The sequence below is a fragment of the Capra hircus genome, chromosome 19 (assembly GCF_001704415.2).
Source record: "Capra hircus breed San Clemente chromosome 19, ASM170441v1, whole genome shotgun sequence".
Lineage (NCBI taxonomy): Eukaryota > Metazoa > Chordata > Mammalia > Artiodactyla > Bovidae > Capra > Capra hircus.
In genome coordinates, this window is record NC_030826.1 from 42,249,428 (window position 1) to 42,274,883 (window position 25,456).

At 54.3% G+C, this 25,456-nt stretch overlaps 3 protein-coding genes and 1 long non-coding RNA gene across 10 annotated transcripts in view; 3 read left to right on the forward strand and 1 right to left on the reverse strand.

Moving 5' to 3' along the window:
* ATP6V0A1 (ATPase H+ transporting V0 subunit a1) overlaps positions 1-5,641 on the forward strand; it is a 58,275-nt gene extending 52,634 nt beyond the window's left edge. For all 6 annotated transcript variants that reach the window (XM_013972159.2, XM_018065120.1, XM_018065121.1 and 3 more), the window contains one exon: positions 4,094-5,641. In XM_013972159.2, coding sequence (XP_013827613.1) covers positions 4,094-4,187 — 94 coding nt within the window. In that variant the 3' untranslated portion in view covers positions 4,188-5,641. The remainder of the gene's footprint in view (positions 1-4,093) is intronic.
* On the reverse strand, positions 1,096-4,086 carry LOC108638305. The gene is made up of 2 exons (XR_001919752.1): positions 1,484-4,086; positions 1,096-1,387 (listed from the first exon to the last, which is right to left on the reverse strand). It is a non-coding gene; the product is annotated as an uncharacterized LOC108638305 (long non-coding RNA).
* NAGLU (N-acetyl-alpha-glucosaminidase) lies at positions 13,010-19,969 on the forward strand. The gene is made up of 6 exons (XM_018065124.1): positions 13,010-13,431; positions 14,244-14,391; positions 15,618-15,764; positions 15,922-16,007; positions 17,100-17,356; positions 18,532-19,969. Exons 1-6 carry the CDS (start codon positions 13,049-13,051, stop codon positions 19,734-19,736), a joined length of 2,226 nt encoding a protein of 741 aa, XP_017920613.1. The 5' UTR covers positions 13,010-13,048; the 3' UTR covers positions 19,737-19,969.
* Positions 22,525-25,011, forward strand: HSD17B1 (hydroxysteroid 17-beta dehydrogenase 1). 2 transcript variants are annotated; one of them, XM_018065126.1, is made up of 6 exons: positions 22,525-23,181; positions 23,294-23,461; positions 23,604-23,783; positions 23,975-24,068; positions 24,493-24,670; positions 24,759-25,011. In XM_018065126.1, exons 1-6 carry the CDS (start codon positions 23,085-23,087, stop codon positions 24,993-24,995), a joined length of 954 nt encoding a protein of 317 aa, XP_017920615.1. In that variant the 5' UTR covers positions 22,525-23,084; the 3' UTR covers positions 24,996-25,011. The 2 variants fall into 2 exon arrangements, with proteins under 2 accessions (XP_017920615.1, XP_017920614.1); XM_018065125.1 differs by having other exon boundaries at positions 24,493-25,009.

The window sequence follows — 25,456 nt, forward strand, 5'->3', positions numbered from 1 at the left end:
TCTCAGCTTATCAGCGCACGCTCGCCCCAGCACACTTCCTCACCACCCAGTGCTGCCAGCCTGTGGTGACTCACTTGGTCTCTGAGCGCTGGGCTCCAGGGAACAGTGACCAACCTACCTGGACTCCAGCCCTAGTGGGGAGCCCATTACTTACCCCCAGGTCAGTGGGGCGCAGTCAAGGAGCTGGGGCAGACCTGTCAGAGCAGTGAGCCAGGCCCACATGGAGCAGGGAGGGGCCGCCTGGGCCCGATGTCCAGGGTGAACTGTGGCGACTGGAGGTCATGCTTTGCTGCCAGAAGGATTCTTCTTCCTCAGACTCACCTGTGGGCTTTGAGTGAAAGTCCTCATGAACGAGCCTGAGGAAGTAACGGGTGGCAAGTGAGCAGGCTTCAGAATCGGGCGACCCGAATTTAAATTCCAGCTGTGCTGGCACTGGCTGGGGGCGCCCCTGAGGACAGCACTGGCCTCTCTGAACCTCACTTTCTCTCCTGTAAAAAGAGAGGATAATGTCCATGTGACAAGGTTGCTGCAGTTGAGTAGGAAATACTGCACAGACCAAGTGACTGTCCTGGTGCCCTGGTGCATCGAACCTGAGAGCAAATGCAGATGGGGCTGCCCTGCCCAGAGGGCTGGGGCCCCTATAGGCGCTCTGCTTCAGTCTGTTAGAAGAGAGACCCCAGGGTGAGGCACATGAGACCACTTGAATGCCTCCCAGACGTAGTTTGCAAGGAATAAGCCAATCAAATACTGTATCATACTTGCAGGGTGGTGGTGGTTTGGTAGGGGAAATTTTGGATAGGAGAGAAAAAAACAGCAGTGCAGATTCCTTTGTGCACCTTTGAGAATCTCATCCCTGGAGACCTTTGTTTTCCCCTGCCACTAGGAAGGAGTGAATGAAGCTGGTGCTCGTGCACCCCCTCCTGGCTGAGTGTGGACGTGCCCCAAGGATCTCAGTCCAGCAGGACTGCAGGCATTCTGAGTTATGACCATCCTGTGAGGGGTGGGAACAGCTGGGCCCGCTGAAAATGGCTGATGGGACATTGCTGCGATGTTTTCCTGGCTTCCAGCCTGGGCATCTTCATACCTGTCAGTTTACCTCCGGTCTTCAGCTGGGCTTTCTTGATTCTGCTGCAAGGACTGCCCCATTACCAGTTCTGGGTCTCTTCGGTGGGAACAAGAAGAAAAACATCTGACTTGATAACAAGGATAAACCTTGAGACTGAGGGTCATGTAGGGACATGAGGAGGTGAAGGACAAGTGAAAACAGCAGGTGAATTCATGGACCTACCTGCTAATTCTGTCTCCTCCTGAGTTGCCTCTGTCTGTCTTTTCCCCCACCGACTGTGTGCCGCGTGGCCTTCTTGCCCACCATAATGAAAGGTCTTTTCTTCCTCAGAAAAGGCAAAGGCAGGGGTGCGATTTGTGGTTTGAACTGTGGACACTGGATTGATGTTAATAGAAAACTTGTTGCCCAATGACCTACCTTCACAGGAACCTCATCCCTTCCTGCCTAGCAGGTTCCATGTGCACACTCACAGACGAGGGGCTAAAGGGGCAGATTTGGGAGCCACTTTGTAAGGAATACAGTGGCACCACAGCCAGACACCGCGGGTGGCTGAGGGAGTGGCTGCTCAGGAGAATGAACACCCCTGAAATGTATCCCCCTGGGCTGACCTCATGGGCCCGCATGGGGGTCATCGGCTGGCGGTGTGCTGCAGGCCCAGCACTGCTCAGATCAGGACAGGACCGTCTTTCTAAAACCGCCTCCCTCTGGCCACACCCCAGCAGGGAAGGGAAGAGGCCCAGGCTTTCTCCCTTCGTTCACTCAAGAAAACAAGATTTCTGTCACGTAGCAGGGGTGCTCTCTCCGGGGACTCCCAGTCAGTCCTTCCAGGCCACTAGGTGGCCTTTGCCAGGTGTGGGAGCTGGCAGAGTGACAGAACCCCGCCCGACTGCCCGAGGCTCTCCTCGCAGCTGCTGAGTTGGAAATGCATTTTAGTGACCTGGGGTGTGGTAAGACCCTGGAGGCGCCCCAAGCAGAGCCCCCCTACCCCCGCCCCCAAGGAGGAAGGACTTACAGGGCAGCCAGCAAGGTCCCGCCGCGCCCCGGCACAGAGAACTTCATGTCTGTACTTTGTCAGGAAGCACACAGTTCCTGGCTGCGGCCAGGGGGTGTGGGGGAGAGACCGGCAAGGAAACTGCTTTCCAGCTTTGTACTGGGAGGTTGGGGCAAGCACGACCAAGAAGTGGAGCCACACTGGCCTTGAAATACCCACAGTGCCCCCGGTGGGCACCACCCTAAGTCCTTAAGTGGCAGCTAGTGGGCGAAGGGGCATCAGGTGGTGTGTCAGAGGGACCGCCCATCCGCTCACACAGTAGAATGTGTGTGCCCCCCTCCCAGGCCTGGGTCCCCTGATACACATGAAGCAGGCAGGATGATGGCAAGAGGCCTCTGCCTCTGACCCCTTGGGCCTGTGAACACATCTGCAGCTTCTCTCTTCAGCCAGTTTGGATCAGAACTGTTTGTGTGATGAGTCAGCCAGAGGTCAGATGCATCACAGACCCCAAGGTGGCTTGCCCATGGTCTGGCTGTACATGGTTGAATGACATGAAATGTTGTTGCCTGTGCACACACAGCCTACCCAGCAAGGCGGATTCAGTCCTCAGAGCCGGGAGAAGCCGAAACCCACCCCCACCCCCACCGCATTCCTCAGGGGAGCTATCTGGAGCTGGACCTTCGTCATGGGGGTGTTGGGACATGGGGCTGAGTCCTGCAACTGAGTCAGTTTGAAGCACCCCCTCCTGGATCCCGTGCTCTCTGAGGGGGCATGGCCGAGGCACTGACCGGACTCCTCCAGGGGTCAGGAGGCTCTGGGGACCTTGGCGCAGCCCCTGGAATGTGGGATCAGCCCCTGGAATGCGGGATCCAGGGAGAAGGGCTGCCTCTTGTGCTCACACAGAAAACCCTGTTCCCCCTCTCCCCAGGGGATGGAGCTGGCGCCTCTGCAGTTGGTGACCTCAGCCAGTTCCCCAGGTCTGAGGGGCCTCTGGGGACCTCTTGCGACTACCGCAGACAGTCCCCTTCCCACCTCCTTTTCACTGATGTCCTGCTTTGTCTTGGAGGGAGAATGCCCTGGCGGAAGGCTGAATGAGAAGCAGGAAGGTGGAGAGTGTATTGGTGCCCGCTGCCCACAGCCTGCCTCAGCCCCGCGCGGCCTGCTGCTTCAGGGATCCAGGCCACCAGGGTCACACAGCATTGAGTGGAAACTATTCCTCAGGGCAGCTCTCCTTGGCTTTTTTATCCTCTGAATCATGCATTTTTCTGCCCATATTTGGTGGTGATTTGGTCGCTGGGCAGCCGTCCAGGGTGAGCTTGCAGCCAGGCCCTGCTTCCAGGCGTGGACGCCTTCCTGCCCCCTCAGAGCTCGAAGGGCCCAGGGAGACCATCAGGGATGGATGCTGAGCTGCTGGGGAAGGGAGCTAAAGCTGTTTTTCCTTTCAGTCCCCAAGAGAAGAATTCTTTCTCAGATGTTTTTGTAGTTGGAGAATATTTTTGCCATTGCTTTGAGAAGACTTCCCCTCCTAACTTCCCCCTTTCCTGGGAATTTCCTCCCCTAAATCGAAAGCCTCCACTGTTCACTCGCAACCCTTGCCTCTCCTTCCTCCCCTGAGAAGAGATACAAACAAGAGAACAGTGGTCCCTGCCAAGGTTCCTCACACGAGCTCACACCACTCCACGTGGGACACTTCCGTTGGAGGTCCACACCAGGCCCTGCCAGGAGGGGGTGCTGGGGGACTCTTCCCCATCACTGTTAGAGGCTCAGGCCAGCTGAAGGGTTTTTGCACGCAGCTTTCTGCAGAGTTTGGCATACACACATTTTCCGCTGAGCAGGACAGAGCAGGAACTGAGACCAAATCAATGCATTGGTGCGGTGCGCCCTTGCTGAGGGCAGGCCCTGGGCATCACGGGCTGGAAGCAGGCTAAAGTCGGCTTCATAGGCAGCAAGGGGCTTGAGGAACTTGGGGTCGAGGCATCTTTCTGTAGAGTCCCAAAGTTTTTGTGGAATGACACTCTCTTCTTCCCATTCTCCAGGGTGGAGTTCCAGAACAAGTTCTACAGCGGGACTGGCTTCAAGTTCCTGCCTTTCTCCTTTGAGCACATCCGGGAAGGGAAGTTTGATGACTGAGCCCCCAAGGGGCTGTGTGCCCGGCTGCCCTCTGCTCCCCGCCACAGTGGTTAGCTGTGCTCCGCTTGCCTGCTGGTTGTGATCCCTGGGTATCAGGGCACCTGTGTCATCCCCATCCCCTCCCCCCAGCCACCTGTGAGGCATTTAGCTCGATCCAGGTCCCCCAGATCCCCCAGTCCCCTGCCACCCGCAGCTTGGTGTGTGGTAGTGTAGTGGTATTTTAGAGAAGCCGCGCTCTGACGGTCACTCACACCCGCTCACCCTGGGCACCCACCCTGCCCTCCCGGCCTCTGTCTCACTCTTTCTTTGCCCCCTGGTGGTGAACCCATTTGTGAATTTACACGAGAGCCAAGAGCACTTGGAGGGGGGCCGTCCGCTGTCCACACCCGAACTTTGAGCCCCTGCTCCTGCCATTCTCTCTCCTGGCTGGGGGTGGGGTGCTCTTTAACACTCCCCACTCTTAGATTAGCAGCGAGGCATCCAAGGAGGTGGTGTTTTTGTCCTCCACTCACTCGCTTTGATCTTCAGTGCTTGCTCATCAGGAGTTCGGCTCAACCCAGCTGCGCCAGCAAGCATGGCGTCTCCCTGGCAGCCCGGAGTGTCCGTAGATACCCCACACCACCTTCCTAAGCACACCCTAAACTCGCACCTTCCCCCCCTCCCTCCCAGATTCCCCTTTTGGTACCCAGCATAACCTGCACAGCTGGGAGGGCCCAAGACAGAGGTCCTGACTGGCTTCCTTGGTTGGCTGAGTCTCAGGCCACGCTTGGACCATGCCACAAGCACACCCTCTGCACAGAGGTTCCAGACTGATGTCCTTTCCTGGTGCAGATGGGAGACCTTGCCCACCCCCAATTATGAGTCTCAGAATTGTAGTCATCAAGGTGTTTCTGCCTGCTCTGCCCACCAGTGCCCCTCCCTACCTCCGTGACAACCCCACGTCCAGTGAGTCCTGGGTGGGAAGGTCGATGGCATTTACCATTTGCTGGTTGGAGGCAGCTGGCAGGGCTGCCAGTGTGTGTGGCTGTGTGAGCATGGCCCTGAGCACTACCTCCCCATCACCCCCACAGCAGGAGATGGATCTTGGGGCCTTTTAATCATGTATTGGCACGGCAGCCCCAGCTGCTTCAGCTAAATTGATCAGCAGACCTTCAGTGATCGAGAGGACCCCCTAAATTGGTCAGCCCCCCACACACACACACTTGTCAAAGGGAGCTGCTTGGAGCTGCTCAGTGACTCCCCAGGCTATCTGCCCCACCCCAGCTTGACCCCGTGCCAGCCAGTGTGACCTGACCCAGCCCATGTGCAGAGCCCCTCCTGTCTGGCCCCTGTGGGTTACATGATGACCTTTACTCTGTGGACAGAGGGGTTGGAAGCAGAGTTCTTGATCAGGAATCCTGCCAAGGTCCTTCTGTTCAGACATTCCTGTGCTGAATAAAGTGTGTTTGACTCTATCAGGGAGGCTGCCCGTCTGCGTGCCCACAGCTCCCGTGTCACTCAACCCTCTTGAGTCCATCTAGTATCTTACCCCCTCCACTTCCCTTCGCCAGCATTGCTGCCTTTTTCTGTGATCCAAGGCCACAGCTGCGGTGGCCCTGGCCAGGCAGTTTGTGAAATTCTCACCTTATCTCGTTTCCCAGGGGCCTTCCCACTCCCCGATCCCACCCTCCCTGAGCCAAGGCAGCTTTGCAGACACCACCCATGTTGGGGAGGGGGCTTGGGGTCCCATCACCACCCCCTTTTCTGCGCCGCACACCCAGACAGCCCGGGGAGGGCCGGAGCAGGGCCCTGGGTGTCTGCCCACCCTCCTCTCCCTCCGCTACGCTACGAGCATGCTCTCCAGGGCTCAGCTGCCTGGCTATTTTTAGCCCTGATTGCCTTTGGCCTTGGTGTAGGTGGAACTCTGCCGGGATGGGGGGGGGGGTGGGGGGTTGGTTCCTCAGGGCAGCTGGAGAATTCGAGGTGCTGAGGCAGGCAGCCCAAGGGCCAACAGGCTGTCCCAGCTGGTGGGGTGGGCAGGGCGGGTGCCTTCTCCCTCCTCACGGCCATGTAAGGCGACCACATTCTTTCTCAGCCCGTCCTCTCCATTCCTGCCTTCTCAAACCTCCAGGGGAGGGGCTGCCCAGGAATGTGAGCACCAGGTTGACAACTGCTGCTGCTCCAGGAGGGGCAGGAACACCCTGTTCATGCCATGCTCCTCAAACCGTCTCCTCCCTGACAAGCCACCTGGCCTGGAACAGGCCTGGGCACAACACCCAGCATCCGCTCCTCAGAAAGTTGAGAGGGACCATTCAGGTAAATGAGCTCTTTTAACCTCCACTCTGTTACTGACTCAAAGAGGGAGGCCTAGTGAGAATAGATACTTGGAGTTAATGGAATAGAATTGAAAGTTCAGAAGCAAACCCTAACAGGTATAGTCAGCTGGTTTTCCACACAGGGGCCAAGATAATTCAATGGATAAACAACAATCCTTTCAACAGATGGTTTCGGTACAGCTGGGTGAAAGTGAAAGTCGCTCAGTAGTGTCTGTTTGCGACCCCATGGACTATACAGTCCATGGAATTCTCCAGGCTAGAATAGTATCCACACATGACAAATTTGGACTGCGACTCACCATATATAAAAATTAACTCAAAATGGGTCATCGACCTAAATGTAAGAGAAATTTTAAAGGAAATCATAGGAGTACATCTTCCTGACCCTGGGTTAGGCAGTGGTTTTTAGAAATGGCATTAGAAGCACAAATGATAAAAAGATAAAAGATAAGTTGCTGCTGCTGCTAAGTCGCTTCAGTCGTGTCTGACTCTGTGCGACCCCATAGACGGCAGCCCACCAGGCTTCCCCGTCCTTGGGATTCTCCAGGCAAGAACACTGGAGTGGGTTGCCATTTCCTTCTCCAATGCATGAAAGTTAAAAGCGAAAGTGAAGTCGCTCAGTGGTGTCCAACTCAGCGACCCCATGGACTGCAGCCTTCCAGGCTCCTCTGTCCATGGGATTTTCCAGGCGAAAGTACTGGAGTGGAGTGCCATTGCCTTCTCCTAAAGATAAGTTGGGTTTTAGCAAAAATTAAAAAACGTTAGTGCTTCGAAGGACAGGGTCAAGGCAACCCTCGTGGTGGGAGAAAATATTTGCAGAGCGTATCTCTAACAAAGGGCTTATATCTAGAATATACGTAGGACTTTCATTACTCAGTGATAGAGACAAAGACCTAACCTTAAAAAAAGGACAAAGAATTTGAATACACATTTCTCCAAAGAAAATATGAGGCAAATAAGTCCATGAAGAGATACTTGACATGGTAAGTCATTAGGAAAATGCAAATCAAAATCTTGAGACATCACACCACCTAAAAAGGCTATAATTTTTAAAAGACAATTACAAGTGTTGACAAGGTTGTGGAGAAACTGAAAACCCCATCCCCTGCTGGTGGAAACAGAAAATGGTGCAGCTGCTTTGGAAAGCAGCCTGGCAGTTTCTCAAAATGTTAAATGTAGGGTTAAGTTAGGACCCAGAAATTTGAGTTCTAGGTATCTACTCAAGGAAAATGAAAAAATGTCTACACCAACTTGTGCATAAGCACTCATAGTGACTTTATCCATAATAGCCCCAAGTGGAAATGACCCAAATGTTAGCTGATGAATGGATAAACAAAAGGCAGAAAATCTGTCCAATGGATATTCTACAATAAAAAGGAAGGACATGGATACATGCTACATGAATGGACCTCAGAGTCAGACATAAGGCCACACAACGTATGACTCCTTTTATGTGAAATGTCTAGAAAGGGCAAATCTGCAGAGATGATGTAGATCCGTGGCTGCCCAGTACCCGCTGCTGGGCGGCGCTGCAGGCAGGGTTTCTTTGGGGGATGATACTTAGATTATGGTGACGGTTGCACAACTATGGGTATACTAAAAAAAAAACAATTGAGTTTAAACTGATAAACTTCCTGATAAGATCAATAAAGTGGGGCTAGGAAGGTGGAACTAGGACTTCCCCAGGAAGAAATTCCTCCCAAAAGATCTGGGTCAGGGGGTCATTAGCTAAGGATTTAGGATCTAGTGGCCTTGGGCTGATCCCAGCCCAGCCAGCTAAAGATAGGACCAAATAGAACTGAACCCTGAGAGGGAATCCCCAGGAGCCCTGGGGTGGGGGTGGGGAACGGTGGCTCTGTTGCTCTTTTGTTGTTGTGATCTCTTTTGGTCCCTTGGTTTATGGGGTCTTAAACCCAGGGAATTCCCATTGCTCCTATTTTTAAGTCTAGACCTTTATCCTGATACCCCTTCTGGTGGAATCCCTGGACCCCAGACATCTGCTGAGTGAGTCTGTGCCTCCATCAGTGAAGTCCTCTTGAGGTCCTAGAACAGTGTGGAGAGGGTGGCTTTGGGCCTGCTCAGTATTATAAAGATCGGGGACAATTCCATCACCATCTTCAGGACCCGTCTCTTTTTCCTGTCCCTCGGAAGACCTGGGCAGGATGGCACCTCTTTCTGCCCAGGAGTGTGGTGTAGAAAGGGCGTTGGAGCTCCCCTCTCCAGCCTTCCAAAGGCAAGGCCTAGGCATGGGCTGCTCCCTGGTGGCCAGACAGGGAACGACTCATTCCTCTTTGTAGGTAAGGCAGGTGGGATCCTAGTGGGGTTGTGACAGGTAGGGAACTGGATTGGCAGGGCAGAGGGCCAACCAGATCTGGAAGGTGCACAGGCAGAGGGCAGGTTGGCAGGAATGAAAGAGATAAGATAGGAGTGGAGAGTGTGGACAATTTGTTTCACACACAGTAAATGAAACAGCAATGAAATGTGTCACGTGGTAAAGGGATCAAACCGTACAGTTCAGTCGCTCAGTCGTCTCCGACTCTGCGACCCCATGGATGCAGCATGCCAGGCCTCCCTGTCCATCACCAGCTCCCGGAGTTCATCCAAACTCATGTCCATTGAGTTGGTGATGCCATCCAACCATCTCATCTTCTGTTGTCCCCTTCTTCTCCCACCTTCACTCTTTCCCAGCATCAGGGTCTTTTCCAACGAGTCAGTTCTTCGCATCAGGTGGCCAAAGTATTGGAGTTTCAGCTTCAGCATCAGGCCTTCCAACGAATATTCAGGACTGATTTCCTTTAGGATGGACTGCTTGGATCTCCTTGCAGTCGAAGGGACTCTCAAGAGTCTTCTCCAGCACCACAGTTCAAAAGCATCAATTCTTCAGCATTCAGCTTTCTTTATAGTCTAACTCTCGTATCCATACATGACTCCTGGAAAAACCGTAACTTTGAATAGATGGACCTTTGTTGGCAAAGTAATGTCTCTTCTTTTTAATATGCTGTCTCAGTTGGTCATAACTTTTCTTCCAAGGAGCAAGCATCTTTTAATTTCATGGCTGCAATCACTATCTGAAGTGATTTTGGAGCCCCCCAAAATAAAGTCTGTCACTGTTTCCATTGTTTCCCCAATAGCATAAGCCCTCCTGGAGGAGGTCGCCATTAACTCCACCATAGAGCTGCCAGAACTTAAACAGGACTTGGGGAAACAGACTCTCGGAGGGCACAAACAGAACCTTGTGCGCACCAGAACCCAGGAGAAAGGAGACTGCAGGCTTCTCATTGCGATGGCTTCTCAAACCTTACAGAAGGGCCTAATGTAAAAGTAAGTCTTCCAGGCTTCCCTGGTGGTCCAGTGTTATGAATCCACCTGCTAACGCAGGGCACATGGGTTCCACATGCCTCGGGGCAACTAAGCCTGTGCACCACGGGCACTGAGCCCACACTCCAGAGCTCATGCTCTGTCACAAGAGAAGACATCGCAATGAGAAGCCTGCACACCACAACTGGAAAACAGTCCCTGCTTGCCACAACTACAGAAAGCCCCACACAGCCACGAAGGCCCAGCATAGCCAAAAGTAAAGTTTTCCACCCCATTACCCTACGCAAGGTAAGCACTTTTTAAACAGCATTTTAAAAAAAATGATGGGATGTACTATATCCAGTGATTTGACCTTTAAAAAATATATATATATATATACTTTGCAGAACATTCCAAATCAGCACCAATACATCTTCCTCACTTTTTTAAAAAGCAAATGCTTGATATTTCATCTTACCAATGCACCTTAAATTTCTTCAGCCAGCCCTCTACTGTCCTCAAAGAGTTCCCAGCTTGGTGGGGAAAATGAGAAAGACAGTGTGATGCACCAGACTAATCGGTGCGACCCCTGCCACACATCCCATGAGCTCAGGCTGCAAATGTGCTATCAGCCCCCGGGATGGTGTCCCCAACCTGCTGTCCCTGCCAGCAACCATCTGCCATTCTGCATGAAGGCCCCACAGAGAGGTAACCTGAGCCTGACGGTGCACCTGCAGCTCAGTTCCCCCAAGCAGTGCATTCCCTAAGACCCAGATTACTGGCAAAACAGGTCCTTGGAGGAGTAGAGTCTGCTGAATCTCACCTGGAGCAAGAGGTGTTTGGAGGGGGTGTTGGAGTGGAGAAGGGCCTGGGGGGCTAAAAGCTATAGCTCCACAAGGGCCCATCTCTCTGGGCAGGTCGAGGAGCTCCTTTCCAGAAAAAGCTGAAAAGCCTCTGATACTAGGAACTGAGTAGAATGGAACAGGGCCGCACCTGCTGCACTTATTGCCCACTGAGCCAGGAACAAGGCCGTGGGCACCATAGCTTGAGTCCGAACCTGGGGGCAGGGGGCAGAGTAAGCTCAGTGGATTCCCACATTCCCTCTGGATGTCCTGAGTTGGCAACCCTCCTCTGACCCCTTTCCTGTCTCTAAGCAGCTGCACTCAGGCCTGACAATTTGGTAAAAGCTACACCTGCCTCCAAAAGGGCTCAGAATCCTTTTAGAAAGTGCAATCTTTCTAAAGGGCCCACCACTCCTGGCCACCACACAGCCCTACTCAACCCCTCCCTGCCAGTAAGCAGCATGAAACGTTGCATCTCTCAGGGGATGGCGGCAAGAACACTCATCTGAGAGCTAAGACTTTCTGGTTCTAGTCCCAGTCCTGCTGTCCTACTTGTCATTGATCTTCTCAAAGTTACCTCCTTCCTCTGGCCCTCAGTTTCCCAGTATGTAAAATGAAGATAATTCCCGTCCTAGAGAAGGAAACCCTCCGACACTGTTGGTGGGAATGTAAATTGATGCAGCCACTGTGGAGAACTGTATGGAAGTTCCTTAAAAAACTAAAAGTTGAGCTACCATGTGACCCTGCCATCCCACTCCTGGGCATATGTCCAGAGAAAACATGGTCCAAAAGGATACATGCACCCTGGTGATCATCGCAGCACTGTTTGCAACAGCCAAGACACAGAAGCAGCCTAATGTCCATTGACAGGGATGGATAAAGATGATGTCGTACATATACACAGTGGAATAATAGTCATTAAAAAGAGTGAAATAATGGCACTTGTAACAACATGCATGGACCTAGAGATTGTCATACTGAGTGAAGTGAGAGAAGGAGAAATATCATATGACATCCTCTATATGCAGAATCCAAAAAAAAGTATACAAATGAACTTATTTACAAAACAGAAAGAGTCACAGAGAACAAAATTATGGTTGCTAGGGAGGAAGGATGGGGGAACAGATTAGTTAGGGAGTTTGGGAGGGACATGTACACACTGCCATATTTAAAATGAATAACCAATAAGGACCTACTGTATAGCACAGGGAACTCTGCTCAATGTTATGTGGCAGGCTGGAAGGGAGGGGAGTTTGGGGGGCAATGGACACATGTATGTGTATGACTGAGTCCCTTGTTGTGTACCTAAAACTATCACAGCATTGTTAATTGGCCATACTCCAGTATAAAATGAGAAGTTTAAAAAAAAAAAAGATAACTGTTCAGCAGCTGCTACCACTTATGGATCACATGAGAGCCCTTGACATACCCACTAGACCCTGCTCCTTGGTCAGCCCAGGCTCACATGACACATCTGTCCTCTGACTTCCTGGCCTTGTAGTTCCTCAAACCTACTCAGCTCTTTCCTTACCCTTCCTGGGTATTCATATATGCATTTTTTCCTTCCTTACAATTTAGTTCCTCAAACCTGCTCAGCTCTTTCCTTACCCTTCCTGGGTATTCATATATGCATTTTTTCCTTCTAGGAATGGTCTTCCCCTCATCTTCTCCTAGTCAATCCCAATTTAATTCAGATTAAATGTCACGTCTTTTTGGAAGCCTTTGGCTGGGTACCCTGCACAGCATCACAACTACAGTGGACGCTTGAACAACACCCATTTGAACTGCACAGGTCCACTTACACAGGGATGTTTTCCCATAAATACGAGTTACTGTACTACATGATCTGCGGGTGTAGTACCCTGGATACAGGAGGGCTGACTGTAAAGTCATATCTTGACTGCCAGCGGGGTCAGCACTCCTAACACACGCGCACAATTCAAGGGTCAATTGTATAATATAAATCTTGTATAATTGTATAATTGTACAATATATACAGTTGTATAATATAAGTACTTAGTTTGTAGGTCTCAGGAGAGGGGTGGTAGTGCCTGGTACAAAATCAATGTCAAATATTTATCAAATGGTAGGATGGATGGAAGGAAAGTGATTTGTACGTGAAAGCACATTATACCCAAGGGCTCTTGTGAAGGGCTGCGAATCACATCCCGTCCTGGACTTTTGAAATCATTAGAGTCACGCGCTCTTGGACCAAGTGTGGTCGGAAAACACCCACGAGAAGCTGGTGCGGGGCCCGGAAGCGGAGTTTCCCGGTCGCCGGCGGGTTGTCCCTTCAGCTCCACGTGACCTGAGGCCCGCAGCTGATTGGGCGCGGCCGTCCCAGCCCTGCTCCCTAGTCCCCATTGGTTCCCCACGGGGCCACAGCCGGGCTGAGGACCGCTGGACCATGGAGGCCATGGGGGTGGCCGTGGCTCTGGGGCTCCTGCTCCTCACGGCAGGAGGTTCGACCGGGGACGCGGCCCGAGAGGCGGCCGCCGTGCGGGAGCTGCTAGTCCGGCTTCTGGGGCCCGGGCCAGCGGCCGCCTTCTCCGTGTCGGTGGAGCGCTCCCTGGCGACCAAGTCCGGCCTGGACACCTACCGCCTGAGCGGCGGCGGTGCCGGGGCGCGGGTGCAGGTGCTCGGCTCCACGGGCGTGGCCGCCGCCGCGGGGCTCCACCGATACCTGCGCGACTTCTGCGGCTGCCACGTGGCCTGGTCGGGCTCTCAGCTGCGCTTACCGCAGCCCCTGCCCGCTGTGCCGGAGGAGCTGACCGAGGCCACACCCAACAGGTACCGCGACCGGACCCCGCCGGTCGGCTCCCCTGCAGCTCCCGCTGGCCGCGTTCCCGCCCCCTCCCCCCACCAGGGGCGCCCACTCGGGCCGAAGTCCCCGCCCCGCCCCAGTGCCTGGCTGCTAGCAAGCACTGGCTTCAGACCCCAGCTCTGATTCTAAAAGCTGAGTATCCTTGAATAAGTCACTTGGCCTCTCTGAGCCTCAGCGGGAAACAAGGGAAAAGTGGAAACAATGACCTCTACCGTGCAGTGGTGCCTTTCTTATTGTGATGATTTGCACGGTGCGGGGTGTAGAAATTGTGGTGCACAATCGGTGAGCAGTAAATGCCGCTCCGTTCCTACCCCACCCTCTCTTCGAAGATGCTCCCTGGGGAGTGACACCCAGCCTGGCACAGTCCTCTGCTCCAGCGCTTGCCCCACTGTCCTGAGATGATGGGTTCACACAGCTTTCTCCCCGTTAGACTGTGGGGAGAGTGATCCCCCTTACAGGACAGGGGCACACTGTACCCAGAGTAGGAATGAAAATGGAATGTGCCCGCAGATGTCTGGGAGGCTAGAGAGCTGAGTGCTGGGGATAGGTGGGTGGACACCTTGGAAGCTCAAGCCTCAGAGTCTCTGCGGCACCTGGGTTGGATCCTGGAGTGAAGCAGTAGTCTAGGGGTCACACCCAGAGCCACTCCTCTCTGGGCTCCATCTGGGGTGGCAGGGCAAGCTGCTCCCCCAGTTTTTCCCCGATTGTGTACCCTCCGGGCTGAGAAACCTCCTCTTTGCCCCTAGGGCCATGCCCCAGCTCCTGCCCCTGCCTGCAGGTACCGCTATTACCAGAATGTGTGCACACAAAGCTACTCCTTCCTGTGGTGGGACTGGGCCCGCTGGGAGCAGGAGATCGACTGGATGGCGCTGAATGGAATCAACCTGGCGCTGGCCTGGAGCGGCCAGGAGGCCATCTGGCAGCGGGTGGGTGCCCACCACACCCCAGGTGTCCTGCCTCCCCCACATCAGCTCAGCATCTGGCACAGAGACTAGGGCTCCAGAAGTGTTGGTACCAGGAGTGACGGCTCCAGCCTCCCAGCTTCCATGGTTGAGGCACACACGTGGGAACACTTCCCCAGGGCTGGCCCCCAGCACCCCCAGTAAACATTAAGAAGCCAGGTTTCCCTGTCTCCCCACCCCACGTGAGCCAGTCAGCTGCTTCTCTGGATTCTGTTCCATTAGCAGCTCTTGCTCTGCCTGCCCTCTTCCTCTCCATCCTTCTTCATGGCGCCAGTTCAGGCAGTCAGTCCCCTCTCCTTGGTCGCCTGCCCACCACAGCCCCTGAAGAGCATCAACCAAAAAATAATGCAAGAGGCTGCATATAAGAAGAGTTTGTTTGGGAGACTTTACTAATTGCCATTTGGGAAACACAGGCTCAGATACCTGAAAGAGTGCTCTGAGAAAGAGAAGTAGGGGCTCTTTTTTTTGAAGCCATGAGACTATTAGAAGTTACCTGATGAGAATTGTGACTGACTGACATTGATTGCAAGTTATTTTAGGGTAAGGGCCTGATAAGTATCTTGAGTTTCTAGAAGGCATTTTGGATGACTTGATCAGATTAAAAGGTCAGATTCCTCTCCGGCTTAGACATGCATAAATTACATTTCTTTAGTGACCTCCTGGTCATTAGTGCTTAGAGAGCTCTCTTAAGAAATATTTTCCTTTCAAAACAAGACTCCTGGCTCTGAGTTGTACCAGAGTGTCATTTCTGAAATGTGAATCTAGGGGAGACCTTCAACTTTGAACACACCCAGGAGTTCCCTGTTACCATCAGGCTCTGCCCAGCCTGGGAGCTGCCATGCCTGAGCCCTGAGAGCTCTGTCTGCACCTGGGGCTGCTTAAGCTCCTTTCAGAGCTGCCCTCACCCATCATGCTAGCCCTGCTTGCTCCATGAAGCCTTCTAAGCCCCTTCCCCATTTGAGGGAGAACCCCTTTGTGCCTCACCCCGCCTATGCACCAAGAGTGACATTCGCAAACTCACCTGCTAACTGATCTATTTCTTCTGGACTGTGGGCTCCTTGCAGGCAGGGATCAGAGCTTGTCTTAGGAACTCTAAGGCACAGAGAAGAGATGGATGTATGTTTGTCGAGTGAATGGATCAGTGAACAGAGATGAGTGGTCTTATGTGTGGGGCTTGCCTTCCTCCTTAGGTGTATCTGGCCTTGGGTCTGACCCAGACAGAGATCGACGAATACTTCACTGGTCCTGCCTTCCTGGCCTGGGGGCGCATGGGCAACTTGCACACCTGGAGTGGCCCCCTGCCCCCATCCTGGCACCTCAAGCAGCTTTACCTGCAGGTAAAAGGATGGGGAATGGAAGGGGCAGAATTGATGCTGGATAGTCACAGGTCTGGGGTGGGGGTAGGGGGACTCTGTGTGCCTTGGGAGAGAGGAGACCTCCCCCTAGCGGGGGAGCGGGGGGCATGCTCTCCACCACCCCTTCTGTTCCTCCCAGCATCGGATCCTTGACCGGATGCGCTCGTTTGGTATGATCCCTGTGCTGCCGGCGTTTGCAGGACATGTCCCCAAGGCTCTCACCAGGTGATGTCCCCCCCTCACCCCTCCCCATTCAGCTCAGAGAGAGAATACATGTTCCCCTGCAAGACACTATTTGAAGAAAAACTCAAGCTCTGGATGTAGGCCTGGGCTTGATTCCTGGTTCTGTTACTGACATGTGACCTTGACTGCTCTGGGCCTGTTTCCTCACTTGTATGGCTTGGCACAGAGTCTTAGCAAATGGCAGCTCTTAGTGATGGTAGGGGTGCTCCTCTGCTCCTCTGTGCTATACACACCCTCTACTGTGGCTGGTCAATTTCTTCAAGGCCCAACTGAGACCTCTCCTTCAGGAAGCCTTGCCAGGGGCCCCCAGCATCGGTTATCACCTCCCTTGGGCCCATAAATGCCTGGTTCCCACTTCTCTCAGCGCTCAGCACATGCTGCTGGCCTCACTGGCCACTCCTTGGCTTTCCTAGCTCGGCAGCAAGAAACTCATTCATACATTTAGCCAACATTTGTCAGACTGTCTGGGGCTGCCAGACCGGGCCCTGGGCTGGGGGCTGGGGGTGCAGCCACGAAGGTGCACAGAGGCCCTGCTCCTGGTGGGAGACACGTTGCCAGGGGGATACAACCCAGTGATAGGAATGGATGTGGCCCAGTTCTCCATCAAGGTCACTTCTGCTTGGGGAAGGGAGGGGCAAGAAGAGCTCAGCGCAGAGGTGGTATCATTTATCTAAGCCAGTGGGAAGGGCTTCTTGTTTGGTTACTCAGTCCTGTCCGACCCTTTGCCACCCTATGGACTGCAGAGCGCCAGACTTCCCTGTCCTTCACTATCTCCCGGAGTTTGCTTAAACTCAAGTCCATTGGTTGCTGATGCCATCCAACCATCTCATCCTCTGTGGGAGGAGGAGAGACAGCCAAAGCTTTCCAGACAGGGGACACAAAAAGGATGTCAAGGAGTAACCAGATGCATCAGCAGGGACGGGGGGAAGCGAGAGCTCCAGGCCCAGGGCACAGCATGGGCAAAGGCCCAGAGGCATGAGGGCTCCCGGAACTGCAGGTGTCAGTGAGGCTAGAGGAAAGTACTGCATCGGCCTCCGGTAAATGTCTGAACTGTCACCCCCTCCCCCGCACTAGGGTGTTCCCTCAGGTCAATGTCACCCAGATGGGCAGCTGGGGCCATTTCAACTGCTCCTACTCCTGCTCCTTCCTCCTGGCTCCAGAAGATCCCCTCTTCCCCCTCGTGGGGAGCCTTTTCCTGCGGGAGCTGACCAAAGAGTTCGGCACGGACCACATCTACGGGGCTGACACTTTCAACGAGATGCAGCCCCCGTCCTCGGAGCCCTCTTACCTGGCTGCAGCCACCGCCGCTGTCTACCAGGCCATGACCGCAGGTAGGGTGCCAGCGGGAGGGGAGAAAGGGAAGTCCCCTGGGCCCTCGAGATGGAGGTGGCAGAGGTCAGGGGGGTGGGAGGAGGGATGGGGAATTGTAACACCTCACTGTGACACAGAGCACTTTACCATTTCCCAAGCACTTGTACACACACATCATCTCATTTAGTCACGCTGTGGTTCAGGGGTGAGCCCTGGAGCGGACACCCTGCTCCCTCACCTGCCCTGCCACTTCCTGCCTGCGAGACTTGCAGCAGCTCCCCTCCCTCCCAGTACCTCGGCTGCTTCATCTGCAAAAGGGGCTCGCTCATAGACTGACGCCCGGCCCAGAGTAAAGTGTCATTAAGTGCTGACTATTGAAAAGGTTTTATTTAGTCTCTACCTGCATGCTGAGGGCTTCTCAGGTGGTGCTAGTGGTAAAGAACCTGCCTGCCAATGCAGGAGACACAAGAGATACAGGTTCAGCCCCTGGGTTGGGAAGATCCCCTGGAGGAAGGTGTGCATATCCTCTCCAGTATTCTTGCCTGGAGAATTCCTTGGACAGAAGAGCCTGGAGGGCTACAGTCCACAGGGTTGCCAAGAGTTGGACATGACTGAGTGGCTTAGCACACGCACACACGTGTATGCTGGTAGGCTAGAGGTTAGAGATGTGCCCCCAGTCAATAAGGTGCCCTTCCTGGTACACAAATATGAACACAGCACTCCTCCCTGCCACTAATAGGGGAGGCCAGGAGAAGGGCCAGGTCAGGAATGGCTTGGGGAGGCCTCTGTGTCAGCCGGGAAGGGGCAGATTGGGGTGAATTGGCTCAGGCTTCCTTGAGCAGCGGTGCTCCAAGTGTGGTCTGGGACCAGCAGTGTCACCCCAGGGCCGGTCGGATTGCAGGTTCTCAACCTCCCCCATCTCCTGAGTCAGAGTGAGGGGGCCTGGGGCCCAGGCCTCTGGGTAATTCTGATGGTTTCTGCAGCTTTGCAGTACTCAGCTGGTAGTCCCAGGGGGAAGGGTATGAGTGACGGAGTGTCCTGATGATGCGGGTCGGGGGATGATTTACAGGGACATGATAGAGTGTGATAGAGTCATTTAACTTCTCTGGACCTCTGTTTCTTCATCTGTAAAGTACGGTGAGTGCTCCCTACCCCCCTCTCCTCTCATCACCCTCCTGTCCTCTGCCCCCAACAGTGGACCCTGACGCTGTGTGGCTGCTCCAAGGCTGGCTCTTTCAGAACCAGCCTGAGTTCTGGGGGCCTGCCCAGGTGGCGGCTGTGCTGGGGGCCGTGCCCCGTGGTCGCCTCCTCGTTCTGGACCTGTTCGCTGAGAGCCAGCCCGTGTACGTCCGCACAGCCTCCTTCCAGGGCCAGCCCTTCATCTGGTGCATGCTGCATAACTTCGGGGGCAACCATGGCCTGTTCGGGGCCCTGGAGTCTGTGAACCAAGGCCCCGCAACCGCCCGCCGCTTCCCCAACTCCACCTTGGTAGGCACAGGCATGGCCCCCGAGGGCATCGGCCAGAACGAGGTGGTCTACGCCCTCATGGCCGAGCTGGGCTGGCGGAAGGACCCAGTGGCCGATTTGGGGGCCTGGGTGACCAGCTTTGCAGCACGGCGGTACGGGGTCTCCCATGGGGATGCAGAGGCAGCGTGGCGGCTGCTGCTCAGGAGTGTCTACAACTGCTCGGGTGAGGAGTGCCGGGGACACAATCACAGCCCGCTGGTCAAGCGACCATCCCTGCACATGGTCACCACTGTCTGGTACAACCGATCAGATGTATTTGAAGCCTGGCGGCTGCTGCTGGCAGCCACCCCCACCCTGGCCAGCAGCCCGGCCTTCCGCTACGACCTGGTAGACGTGACCCGCCAGGCAGTCCAGGAGCTGGTCAGCTTGTACTACGAAGAGATGAGGACCGCCTATCTGAAGAAGGAGCTGGTTCCCCTGATGAGGGCAGGAGGCATCCTGGCGTACGAGCTCCTGCCTGCCCTTGACCAGGTGCTGGCCAGTGACTGCCATTTCCTGCTGGGCAGCTGGCTGGAGCAGGCCCGACTGGCAGCGGTCAGTGAGACTGAGGCCCATTTCTATGAGCAGAACAGCCGCTACCAGCTGACCCTGTGGGGGCCGGAGGGCAACATCCTAGACTATGCTAACAAGCAGCTGGCAGGACTGGTGGCTGACTACTACGCCCCCCGCTGGCGGCTCTTCGCAGAGACGCTGGCGGAAAGCCTGGTCCAGGGTGTCCCCTTCCAGCAGCACCAGTTCGACAAGAACGCCTTCCAACTCGAACAGACCTTTGTCCTTGGCACAAGGAGGTATCCTAGCCAGCCTGAAGGAGACACAGTGGACCTGGTCAAGAAGCTCTTCCTCAAATATTACCCCCGGGCTGGCTTCTTCTGACAATTAACCATTCTGAAGCCACCTTCTCCCCAGACTCCCAACCTGGGCAGGTTTCCAGGGCCTGGGGCTGGGCAGGCATCACAGGAGCACCGCAGACCTGAGTGAAGGAACTCACTGACCCATGGGGTCAGGCGCGGACTGTCTGGAGGGGCTGAGCTGCCTTCCTCCACATCCCAAATTTGGGATCAAAGTACTATTTTAATACAACTTAATAAACTGGTAAATCATCTGGATGGTGTGTCAGAATGTCAGTGCTGGACTTCCTTGTGGTCCAGTGGTTAAGACTCCTTGTTGCCACTGTAGCGGATGCAGGTTCCATCCCTGGTCAGGGAACTAAGATCCCACATGCCATGTGGCATAGCAAAAGCAAAAACAAAAAAAGAATGTCAGTGTCATGATGCCAGCGAGGACTCGGGTCTGTAGCCTGGACACTGGTGAGGGCAGGTCTCCCTGCCCTCTTGCCTTGGCTTCCTCAGTGTTGTGTTTTATTAGTTTTATTGGTCATATATCCAGAATTGATTATCTAAATATTTCAAGATAATGAAATATTACAAGAATAGAATACAGTTCAGCTCTAATTGCACAAATATCCTTGACATGGAAACCATTTTTACAAATACGTGTTTTTCTTACAAGACTACTTCAGAAAACAAGCCTCTATATCGCTTACAGCAAATTTTACACAACTTTTTTCCCCTTTAACTGTCGTTTCAGATTTCCTATCACAGCACATCTGACAGGCCATAAACCAAATTATAATCAGCTGCTGCTGCTTTGTCTAGTCTTTCCTGATCTGAAAGAATTCATGTATTCAGGCTAGAAGAGGTAATTAAAACATTCCTTCCAAATCTAACTTAGATCAGGTTAGTCACTGTGCTTAATGAAGAATCTTTTCATTTTTCACTTAGGCTAGTCTGGCTAGTGTTCACCCCTGCTGTTTCAAGCAGAAGGGATAAAAGTCTTTATATTCCTAAGAGTTTCTAAACTGCAAAAACAAAACCGTAGAAGCAACAGTTAAATACAAATATTTAGAAAGCTAAAACATTTGTTAATGATGAGAAACAGAGAACACTTTAATTTTTAAAACGTATTTATTTGACTGCACTGGTCTTAGTTGTGACACGGAAGATCTTCGTCTTCCTTGCGGCCTGTGAGGTCTTTAGTCATAGCATGCAAACTCTTGATGTGACATGCGGAGTCTAGTTCCCTGACCAGGGATTGAACCCAGGCCCATCTGCATTGGAAGCAGGAGTCTTAGCCACTGGACCACCAGAGGAGTCCCAAGAGCACTCTGTGATTTGAGAACACTCCTAGTTGAAGAAGAAAGTGTAAGGATATGGTGTGCTCACACATGCTTAGTCAAGTCCGACTCTGCCACCCCATGGACGTAGCCCCCCAGGCTCCTCTGTCCATGGTACTCTCCAGGCAACAATACTGGAGGGGGGTGCATTTCCTCCTCCAGTGGATCTTGCTACCCAAGGATCAAACATGAATCTCCTGCATGTCCTGCATTGGCAGGCCCTGAGCCACCTGGGAATTCCAAAGGATGAGGCAGTAGCTTTATATTGATAAAATATTGAAAAAATGAAAAAGGTGAATCACTTAAATCAGTGGCATGTAATTTCTAAAGTGCCAGGACTTACAGAATCTTAAGAGACTGTGTCTAGCTGATCTATTTGACATTTTTCTGCTGGTGTGACTTTTTCTATTTTGGCTGGGCTGGGTCTATTGCTGTGTGAACTTTTCTCTAGTTTCAGTCAGTGGGGGTTATTCTTCAGTTCCAGTGACGGGCTTCTCACTGTAGTCAACTCTCTTGTTGCAGAGCAAGGACTCTAGGGCACATGAGCTAAGTAGTTGTGGCCCCCGGGGCTTAGTTGCTCCGAGGCATGCGTGATCATCCTGGAAGAGGGACTGAACCCATGTCTCCTGCGTTGGCAGGAGGATTCTTTACCACACAGCCATCCAGGAAGCCCTGATGGTGTCACTTTGAAACAGTCTAATAAATACTCCTTGTCTGGAGCAGATAACAATTTAGGCCAGGGGAAATTTTACAGAAAATCGACCACATTTCCCTGAAGAGACAGGACATCCCCAGGGGAAATATCTGGCATTTATTCCATTCTTTCTGTTACTGGAAAATGTGTCTGGTTAACAAAAGCTTGTTATACTTTACGCGTGGCTTAAATTAAAATCAAGAGCCTGGCAGCATTCTCCAGTCCAGTTTCTGAGTGCTCATCTCCAAGAATCCAATATTCTTAAAAGAACTCTTTGATCAGACTCTTGCCCAGTTAGAGAGTTAACAATACTTGAGGACTACAGTATGTCCCCTTTCTCTGCTTTTTGATTTCTCTTTTCTCACCCTAATGTAACAAGCTGCTACAGGTTTTTACCAAAATAACTGTTTGGTATTGTTTTGAAAGTGGGTTATTCTGCACTACCAAAAGCCTTCCATCACTTTAGAATGGGTCACATTAGCATCTAACTAGCACATGGCCACATCATGTCTGCTGCAGTGATTTTTGCCACTCAGCATAGTTCCTGTATCTGTCATGTTCTTGTCTCTCAGAACACCATCTATTAATTTGATCAGCTCGTCTTTACTCCTTAGTGCCTGTTCACTCCCTTCCTCCTCCTCCAAGGTTGGATCACAGCCCTCAGCAGTCAAAGCCAGATCAGGCTGCTTCCTTGTTCACTTAGCCACCAAGCTTCCCCAGATTTAATATTAACCCCTGATCTTTGAGGCTTCCCAAGTGGCGCAGTGGTAAAGAATCCACCTGCCAATGCAGGAGACACAAGAGACATGGGTTGGATCCCTGGGTCAAGTAGGAAATGCAACCCACTCCTGGAGAATTCCATGGACAGAGGAGCCTGGCGAGCTACAGTCCATGGGGTGGCAAAGAGTCAGACACCACCCAGCAACTGAGCACACATATACGCACCTGACCTTTGAACCAAGAACGCCCTTCCAAAACACTTCCACACCCTCAGCGGCTAACTTCGGCAAAAAAATTGTCCCTGTGGTACAGAGGCTTTCTGGGACAGAGGCTTGCCAGGACAAGATCTGCCCAGGGCACTCAGTGCCCACATGGGAGCTCATACCTCCTGTTTGCAAAACTTCACCCTCCCTCTGACTGACAAAGAAGGGGCTGTCTAAGCCAGGGGCCCTCTTCTCTGCCTTGACCTGGAGAGCAGGCCAGGGACCCACAGGAGGGCTCAGCCTTGAGATTGTGCTGCAGACATAATAAAGGGGTGGGGACCCTGGAGGGCAGGGGCGGAGCGAAGCAGGTGATATCCATCCCCAGAGACCAGAGCCCAGCATTTCCGGGGTCTCTCCCTGCGCACATCCCCATGGACCGCACGGTGGTACTCATCACCGGCTGTTCCTCTGGCATTGGCCTACACCTGGCCCTGCGACTGGCGTCCCACCCGTCCCAGAGCTTCAAAGGTACCTGATGGAACAGGGTGGAGAGAAGGGAGCAACTCCTTCCTGGCCTAGGGGGCCTAAGAAAGGCTGAAAGACCGGAATTCAGAGCCTTGTCCTCTCCCCCAACCTCCAGTGTATGCCACGCTGAGGGACCTGGCCTCACAGGGCCCACTGCTGGAGGCCGCCCAGTCCCGAGGGTGCCCTCCCGGCTCCCTGGAGACGTTGCAGCTGGATGTGAGGGATGCAGATTCCATAGCCGCTGCCCAGGCACGCGTGACCGAGGGCCGCGTGGATGTGCTGGGTGAGCCTCCCCGCAAAACAAGCCCAAGAGCCTTCCTCACTCTGTGTCCAAACCAAGATGTCCGAAGCCCACGGAGCACAGGGGGACGGGCGGGAAGGAGGGCCGTGCGTGAGGCGGCGGGGTCGGCTCTCTCTCCCCGCAGTGTGTAACGCAGGCCGGGGCCTGGTGGGGCCGCTGGAGGCACACAAGGAGGGCAGCGTGGACGCCGTGCTGGACGTGAACCTAACGGGGACCGTGCGGATGCTGCAGGCCTTCCTGCCAGACATGAAGCGCCGCCGCTCGGGACGCATATTGGTGACCGGGAGCATAGGCGGCTTGATGGGTGAGCGGAACGCGGCCAAGGGCCAGAGGCGCGCGGGGCGGGGGTGGCTCAGCAGGAGCGATGGGGAGGAGGGTGTCCAATAAAGGGCAGGGCCCTGGTGAGGCTGCCCCGGGCCGCTCCTGCGCCCCTCCCCGCGGACCGCACCACCCCACCACCCCGGACGCGCCCCAGCAGACTCCTCTCCCTCCCAGCGCTTCCCTTCAACGCCGTTTACTGCGCCAGCAAGTTCGCGCTCGAGGGTTTGTGCGAGAGTCTGTCGATTCTGCTGCAGCCCTTCGGGGTCCAGTGAGTCACCGCCTTGCCCCGGGGGCCCCCTGACCCCTGACTTTGGGAACCTCAGCACCCCATCTTGTTGGACCCGCTCTCAGGCATTCTCCCCAGTGCGGCTCCCGTTGGTTGTGCGCCAGGCACAGTTCAGGGCGCTTGGCACGCGTCCTCTCGTTCCACCTGTCCACCCTGCTGGTGAGGCGTCGGTATTGGGCAGCTCAGGCCAGAGAGGCTCGGTGACTGACCCAAGGTCACACCGTTGTAAGTGACCCGGCCAGGTTGGCATTCTGACGCCAGAGCCTCTCTCAGAACCTCCAAGGGATGTGGGGGCGCTTTTCCGGCTGTAAACCCGCTTTCAAGTGCTCGCAGCCCGAGCCCCGCTCTGGCCCTCCCTTCCGGGCTTGCATTCGCCCGCGCTCACTCGCCGCTCTCCGGCCCGCAGCGTGAGCCTCATCGAGTGCGGCCCGGTGCACACCCCCTTCCCCGAGAAGGTGGAGGGCGGCCTGGGCGGGATGCTGGACCGCGCGGACGCCGAGACCCGCGACCTCTTCTACCGCTACTGTCGCCACTGCGAGCGGGTCATACGTGAGGCGGGTCAGGACCCGGAGGAGGTGGTCGAGGTAAGCGCCGAGCAGGACTGCGGGAGCGGAGGCCGCCCCCGGGTTCCCCAGCCCAGCCCGGCCAGCGCGCCTCCTGCTGCTGCTGCAGGTCTTCCTCCAGGCGCTACGCGCCCGGCGCCCGGCCCTGCGCTACTTCACCACCGAGCGATTCCTGCCACTGGTGCAGCTGCGCTTCTCCGACCCCAGCGGCTCCAGCTACGTCGCCGCTGCGCACAAGTCAGCGTTCCACGACGTGGCCGCCGAGGGCTCCGACGGCAACGGGGCTGAGGCCGAAGCCGGTAAACTGAGAGCATCTGAGCTCCGCGCTCCTCTCGCCCCGCAATAAAGGCCTAATCCGCTGCCGTCTCCCGCGCTCTCTTTTGCGTCCCTGGGGGGTGGGGTGCGTTTGGGGAACGGAAAGGGGCTTTGACTGGGCTGCAGCTGCGTGACCACGGGCACGCACAGTGGGTGGATGATCGCGAAAGACAGTGTTAGCCCGAGTAATACCTCTGGAAACCGAGGCCCAGAAAGGGAAGGAGCTAGCCCAAGATCAGGCCTCAAGTTCACCGAAGGGCAGGGGGAGCATTCCCTATATTCTTGCCCTAGGGGTGTCTGCAGCCACTGGAGTTAGGTGGACCTGGCGGGGGAGAGTCGGCTTGTGATGTGGCTCCCAAGAGTCACGGAACCTTAGGCATCGTTCTGACCCTCTCTGAGTCTGTTTTCTTACCTGAAAAATGGGTATGATACCTGTGTGGGGGCTTCCCAGGTGGCGCAGTGGTAAAGAATCCGCCTGCTAATGCAGGAGAC

Bases quoted from the DNA above. Each gene is read 5' to 3' on its own strand.
- HSD17B1 (XM_018065125.1), top strand. From the start codon at position 23,085: ATGGACCGCACGGTGGTACTCATCACCGGCTGTTCCTCTGGCATTGGC. The intron at 23,784-23,974 runs GTGAGCGGAACG...TCTCCCTCCCAG, and splicing joins GAGCATAGGCGGCTTGATGG to CGCTTCCCTTCAACGCCGTT. The intron at 24,069-24,492 runs GTGAGTCACCGC...TCCGGCCCGCAG, and splicing joins CTGCAGCCCTTCGGGGTCCA to CGTGAGCCTCATCGAGTGCG.
- NAGLU (XM_018065124.1), top strand. From the start codon at position 13,049: ATGGAGGCCATGGGGGTGGCCGTGGCTCTGGGGCTCCTGCTCCTCACG. The intron at 13,432-14,243 runs GTACCGCGACCG...CCCTGCCTGCAG, and splicing joins ACCGAGGCCACACCCAACAG to GTACCGCTATTACCAGAATG. The intron at 14,392-15,617 runs GTGGGTGCCCAC...CTTCCTCCTTAG, and splicing joins AGGAGGCCATCTGGCAGCGG to GTGTATCTGGCCTTGGGTCT.